Below are 7,120 nucleotides of genomic sequence, written 5' to 3' on the forward strand. Positions count from 1 at the left end.
GCCTTGAATCTCTTTCCGGCTTGAGCCTCGGGGCCACCACCCAGCACAGCGATCTCGAGTTCATCGGCCACTGAATCTGCCTTCAGCTTCCAACACTACGCCTTACTGCTGGCTCTCTGCCACCTGCCGTGAGAGCTGCTGGGCTTCAGCCCTTCGTTCGAATGTGACTTTGTTCCAGGTGATCCTTGCTGCATCCAGTGCAATAACCTCAGACCATACTGTGGTGCCATTCCCAAATTCAGTGCTTCAGAGGGGCAGTGCTCATTATTACCTGCAGTATTAACGCTGATTTTTTGTCACCAGTTAAGAATGGAAGTGCGTGGTCCTTGGAGGAATCCCAGCTACCTCTCAGATCTCTATGAGAACATGTTAAGGGCTGAAGGAGCAGTGGGACGAGGGCAGCAGCAGTCCCCAGCAGTCCATACAAGTAGCAGCAAGACTTTTTGGAGCAGTCCCCCAGCCAAGGAGAGCTCCCAGGCAAACCATCCTCCGAGCAGCACCCCCTCCAGCTGTGACCCAGCCCTGCGGCCCATCATCCGCCGCCGAGCGAGATCCCTGCCTACATCACCCGAGAGGAAGAAGAGAGCAGCAGTGCAGTGTCAGGAGCCCGGCTGCCAGAGCCGCATGAACCGAGTCAGGTTTGCTGATGCTTTAGGCTTGGAGCTCACTGAAGTGAAAGTCTTCCAGACTGGGGAGGATCCAACCATCCCCTTGCATGTCCTTTCCAGGCTCTCCATAAACTCAGACCTCTGGTACAGCAGCTTGAACTTGGAGTTTACTATGCAATGCTTGGTCCCTGACTTCCAGCAGCCTGCAGACTGTCCGGATTTCTCATCCCGACTCCAGGAGCAGCAGGTGTGTCTGGAACGGGTGACCAGCTCAGATCTGGGGCTCAGTGGCACCATCCAGGTTCTCAATGTTGCTTTTGAGAAGCAGGTGTCTGTGCGCTACACCTTCAACGAGTGGGAAAGCCTCCATGAGGTGTGTGCTCATTGGCACCAGAGCCTCCCAGAGAAAAACGGGCAGGATCAGGTTGATGTGTTCACTTTCTTTCTTCCTGTGCCTCCTTTCCTTCTTCAGCTGAGCACTCTCGTCCAGTTTGCAGCAAGGTACCAAGTCAACGGCCAGGAGTACTGGGATAACAACAGAGGCAAGAACTACACCCTCACGTGCCGGACTCACCCCCTGAAGCTGCCAAGGGAATGTGAGGAGAGCTGGATCCACTTCATCTGAACAAAGGGAGTGGTGCCGAGCAGCGTGTCAGTGGTCTCGGTGGCACTCTGTCCCTTGGCGTGGCTCTCTGCTCCTATGGCAACAGTCTTCTTTTTGAAACCTGCCAAACCTGGCCAAGTGTCCTAGGGCTGAAAGCAGCCAGTGACCTGTTCAAAACCTCTGGGAAAGTTAAAAATCTGTAGTGAGATACAATCATAGGAAGGCCATGTGGTTTTTTTGAGTGTATGAGTCATTGCAGAATGGTTCCAGGGAATGCTCTGAGGCTACCAGAGAGCAAAATAACACATCTCTTGTTGCTAGTGGTACTCTTGGTTGCATAGAATGTTTCTAACTGATCTCTCTTACCTTTTTCTACTGTTTGTTTTCTAAGTGGACAGTGTGGCTTTACAGGTTTTGTTTCTAATTTTGTTTATATTACTTCACCAAGTCAGGGCACTATTCCATTTATGCATAATTTGGATGGCAGACACTGTAGGGAGGACTTGTGTATATATATGTTATTAAGGCTGTAACCACGTTAAATATTTCCATTAATATTTGAGTCGGGAATTAAATGCTACTATGAGCAAAACATACATGAAAATGTACCATCAGCCCCTCTGTTTCCCTTGGGGAAAAAAATAAAAGGTGCCTTTTCTTATCTCCTCGTTGCAGCAGGAGTGATTGTTACCAAAGTGTGTGTAAGGCAGATCTGCCTGGGGAAATTCTCTTTTCAAGTGAAGCCCAAGTAGGTTTTTCTCAAGGTGGTGGTACAGGAATTGTCTTCTCTTGGTGCACCTGTTTTTACTAAGGGAAATGTGAGCAATTTTGGACTCGTGTTGCAGTTGAAGATCTCAAAGCACTGTATGAATGCTCATGATTTTATCACCGTTGCTGGTAAAATTATAAATCAAGAAATGGATATGATATAAATATATATAAGGAAAAAAATAGTACGGGGAGCAGGGTACAGAGGCTTGGAATTGCATTCCAGAACCCTGAATCCTGGCAGTTCCCCAGTGTTCCAGTGCTACTGCAGAATTAACTTTGGCTTCTTTATTTAACTACTTGCCATTATAAAACAGTTGAACTCTTAAGACTGCAGCCTTTGCAACACAAGCTGGAACTTCAAAGCACTTAATTTGGTAAACTGCTACTTACATAGACCCATAAACAGAATCCCGTCTGTTAGAACAGGAACACTGTTAGACCATCTTCCCATGCTTCTTGCTCTATTATTTTCATTCTGTGGTTTTAGCGTGGTTTAAGATATGCAACAGGCTTAACTTTATTAAATAAAAGCTCGTCCATAATTGTTTCCATACATATTCATTACTGCATGGAAAGTTTAGCTTTATATGTGTAGCATAAACTTTCAGAGCTGGCTGGAAATATTAGAAGAACTGTGTTTTAGGACTATGCTATGAAAATTAGGCCACTTACTTGGACATCTTATTTTGGATTGGTGTTTATTTATCAAAATCACAAATTTTTTGTAAAATCACAGTTGTAAGCAACCCGTGGCCAATTATATATTAGTCTGAAAAGTCCACTGAGTAATTCTGGAAGTGCAGAAACACCAAGAAAATTAATTTGTCTGGCAACTGAATGCTGCTTCTTTGTTGTGATACCTGTTTAGCAAAGCTGGGCTTTCAATTGAGGAAGCTGCCTCATTCCATTGGTCTTTGGCTTTAGAGAAACCAGAGTCAGGAATGAGGATTCTGTGAGCTGCTGAGCACCTTTTGCAGAGTACTCAGAAAGCTCAATCCTATCTGAATGTGCATTATCCCAAGTTTCCTTTAGCTCTCTCTGCTGCTCTGCACTGCTGGAAGAGGACTGACAGTTCCATTCCTGCCAGTGCAGTTCTCTGGCTCTGCTGGCTCAGTGGAGCAGTGGAACTGAGAGCCATCTCCAGGTTAAGCTGCTAAACGTTCACACCAGTACTGGCACCTGTCACAGCAGAGCTGATATTTGCACTTAGGTTTTCTTGGCACTTCTGGTTGACGAAAACGGGATTAAGCTGTTTAGTGCTAATATGCACCTGTCGTGAAGGTAAATTTACACCACATTTGTATCTTCTCAGGACAACTCGACTGCTTGCACTGTTCAAATTGAGCACTTCCCTTATAATGAGGATTTTGTAAAAGTGAATTCTTCACAAGGGTTATCACCATATGATGCACTTTTAAAAACATGTATTTATTATTGTCATACAGTAAATGAATGTCTAGTAGTCCACAGTTTCAAGGTTCTTTCAAGCATGTTTTTTAAAGAAACATTAAATCCGTGTAAATTAAAAGGGGTTGTGTTTCCTGATTAAATGTCTTGTCCAGAATAAAGTACATTACACAGTATATCAATAAAGCACATATGCTGGACAAAAAGTCTAGCAGTTGTAAAATTGCAAAGTGCTTAACTAATTTTTAAAAGCAATAATAAAACTATGGCTATTGTAATACAGAAGATTAAAATAAAAGCTTTTCACAATTTTCTGTTGTTTTTGTCAATGGTACTTCTGTTAAGAAAGCTCATGAAAGAACTTGAGTTGTCACTTAGAGAGCAGCATACTTAGGAAAGCAAGGTGGGTTTGAGTTGGTAAACAATGAACAGCACTTGATAAAGATACAGTGACTGGTGTATGGATCTGCAGAGATGATTAGGCTGCCACTTTCTACATGGAATCTGCTGTCCTTTCACCTCAGAGTTCTGTGCATGTATCACCTGCAGGATTGAGATCCAGTTTTGGAAAAAGGCTTGCCGCGACTTGATTCTAATAACAGCTTCATGGAAGAGAAGAGAGAGGGGTTTTCCTCAAATTGCACTTTCCAAATCTGTGCTAGACTGTACTTCACACATTCATTTCTGGGCCTCACAATTGTGTTATTATTTGTTCTATTTTTTCCTTTCAGTTCTCCTTGCTGCAGCCTTTCTTCTCAAACCATATTCTGTTCCTGACAGGTTTCACGAGTATCTACCTGTGCTGTGTTAAGAGTGTCCATATGCAGTGCCTGATTTATCCTCCATGTGAAATGCTGCTCCTCTGGGGTCAGGCATTTACTTGATACACTTCAAGATTGGAATTATCAGTTGCCAGGTTTCTCCTAAAGCAAAATGGGGCCATTTAACTAGCAGACAGAATTAATAAAGATATATATTACCAATTACTTTTTAATCAGTGCTAGTAACTTCAGCACTGCATTGTCAGAGTTGCTTGGGGAAAAGATGATTATTGCAAATCAGTTTAAATACATGGGCCTGTCAATATTAAGTTGTTCAAAAATGTAAGATTATTTAAGAAAAGGATTGGTTTTTTCTGCAAACATCCAACTATCAGGTTTATCTTACAGGTTGTTAATTTTTTTTTTAATATAGGTGATATTTTTACATTTAGTTTCAAATTCATAGCTTATTTGTATTTATTTTAGAAAGAAAAAAATTACAACTTGTAATGACAGTAGTGTGTCTCTACAGTCAGAAACTACAGCACTTAATGTAGTGTATCATCCATGCTCAGTTGTACTTTACAGCTGGTAAAGACTTAGAACTGCAAGTCTGAGTGATTATTCATTTGGCAGCAGGAGTGTAACATTAGTACTGACTTCTTTCCCGACTTCTTTCTCCCTGTGATCTCAGATCTGCAAGTATTTCAGCTGACATTTGATATTCAAACTGTTGGTATCAACACTTCTAACCCTTCTCAGTTTCACACAGATAAATATTTATACTGCTGTAGTGAATAAGGGTCCCTGTAAATAGTGCTACCCTACCCTAAAGAGTTTTGGTTCCATTTTCTCTAGCGTTTTCATGTGTGCCTGAAATGACTGTGGCCAAATAATTTCACTGTCGGTTCTGGTCTGTTTAACACATAACTCAATTAAACTTCTCTCTGACTTCCCTTCTGCTAAAGCAAACAAAATAGACTAGTATTAGAGAACGAGAAGTGAGCTAAGCAATCTCAGTGTAGATTGCAGGAAGGAAGGTGTGTGATCCACTTCTGGACTGTCTCACTTCTCTTTTGCTATAGAATGAGTAAGGCTGGACAGGCTCAGCCTGTGTGTTTGCTCATGTGATTGGTAAGGGAAAACATCAACTTCAAACTGGCTTTGATTATTTCTGCTTCATAGGATGAAAGTACAATTCAGGGTTCAGTTTTCATAGAAAACTTCTGATTCTCCAAGTTCCTCATGCAGTTTTGTCCTTAGTAGGTTTCTCAGTAAAGCTGTTTTACAAATCTGCTTTAGCACTGCTCACTCCCAGCTCCTCAGTGCAGATACTTCACTTCTCACACCACTTGTCATTTTCTTGCATTACAGTGACATCTCGTGGTATTTTAAATACTTTCTGTACAGCACAGCTTTTTTTTTTTTTTTTTTTTTTTTCCTTTTATAGTATTGAGTTTTTATATTTCTCATTTCAGGGATTCAGCAGTGTTTTTTTATTTACAATTGCTGCAGGTTTACCTGCTCTGAAAGGTGATTTCTCTCCTAGATGCTCCACTATTGCTGCTTATTCTAGGTATGAACAGAGACTCTATTGGAGTATGTTAGATTCATTATAAATTTTATCATCTGTATTTATGGTATGGCAATAGATACACCAGCACAGGTAAAGCCCCTCTTTGGCACTGTCGCATTCCATTTAGGCACATTATCCAGTGCACTGCTGGATTCCACTTAAGCACTTTATCAGTTCCCTCTGCATCATAAAAACCACAGATGTCAGTCAAAGCCATTTGCCCACAGCAGGTCTGTAACCGAGCGTCTTTGCACCTACTCGGGCCGTGAAAGGGTTTCTGAATTAAGCATAGGAATGGACTACACTGGTTTAGCAAGCTCATGCCCAGTAATTTCTGTGTGTGCGCGGAAGTTGGTTCTAAACACCGGCTGTAGACAAACACAACTTCCAGCGCCCAAGCCGCGGCCGCCGCGCTCCAGGCGCTCCCGCCGCCCGCGCTGAGGGCCCGCAGCGCCCGCCCCGCCCCGCGCCGCGCCATTGGCCCGCGCTCCGAGCTGCCGGGCGCTGATTGGCTGGCGCCGGTGGGCGCGCGGGCGGTGAGGGGCGGGGCCCGGCCCGGCCCCGCTGAGGGCCCGCGCTGAGGGCGGGTGCTGGCTGCGGGTGCGGCTGCTCGCTGCCGGAGGGCCGGCGGCACGGTCCGGCCGGGCGTGGGGCTCTCCTGTGTCCGAAAGGGGGTTCTGTGTCCTCCTCAGGGCAGTCTGACCGTGCCGGAGACAGGAGAGCTGTGAGGTGCCAGCACAGGCCCCAGCAGAGGCCGTTGCGTTCTTGTGTTGGAAAAAGTAATTTAAAATCACCCTGTATTTGTTATTTATGTCTTACTTAGTACAGGAATAGCTAGGCTGTGTTCCCAGTTGCTATTCTACAGAAGTCGTTTCCTATCTTTAGTCACTGTTTTCTTGGTCTATATAATGTCTGGGATGGGGAGACCAAAGCTGCATGTTGTTGACTGTAGATGGTTTGGTTGGTGTAAAATAATTCATACAAGGCATGAACAGGTTCATTGCTTTTCTTAAATGTTCAGCAATGCAAATACTTTGCCTGCCCTTGAGTATTAAGACACTGTTTTCAGAAGCCTCCGACACCCAGATCTCGCTTTTAGCTGGTGACAGTCACTTTGGCAACACTGTATATATAATCAAGAAGTCTTTTTCCCGTATCGTTTGTGATATTTGTGTTAAATGATTCAATTTACCATTTTACGGCGAGGCCTTTATGAAGTTCTGCTGTTGACTCACCTGTCCCAAATAACCATCTGTGCTCTTTCCTTGCTGGGAAATCCTGAGGGTTGTCCCAGGCCCGTCTGTGCTTCCAGCCATGAAACTGATTATTCCTTCCTCTCTTTTGCTTTAAGTAATTGTTTATCAATGCAAGAAAGTTTCCTTATAACCCCATT

At 43.8% G+C, this 7,120-nt stretch overlaps 1 protein-coding gene across 1 annotated transcript; it reads left to right on the forward strand.

Moving 5' to 3' along the window:
- Nucleotides 1–303: 303 nt before the first annotated feature.
- On the forward strand, nucleotides 304–3,701 carry PPP1R3D (protein phosphatase 1 regulatory subunit 3D). Its single transcript, XM_082292688.1, has one exon. It carries the CDS (start codon nucleotides 310–312, stop codon nucleotides 1,231–1,233), a length of 924 nt encoding a protein of 307 aa, XP_082148814.1. The 5' UTR covers nucleotides 304–309; the 3' UTR covers nucleotides 1,234–3,701.
- The last annotated feature ends 3,419 nt before the right edge of the window (nucleotides 3,702–7,120 follow it).

Source organism: Coloeus monedula (genome assembly GCF_965178545.1).
Source record: "Coloeus monedula genome assembly, chromosome: 17".
NCBI lineage: Eukaryota > Metazoa > Chordata > Aves > Passeriformes > Corvidae > Coloeus > Coloeus monedula.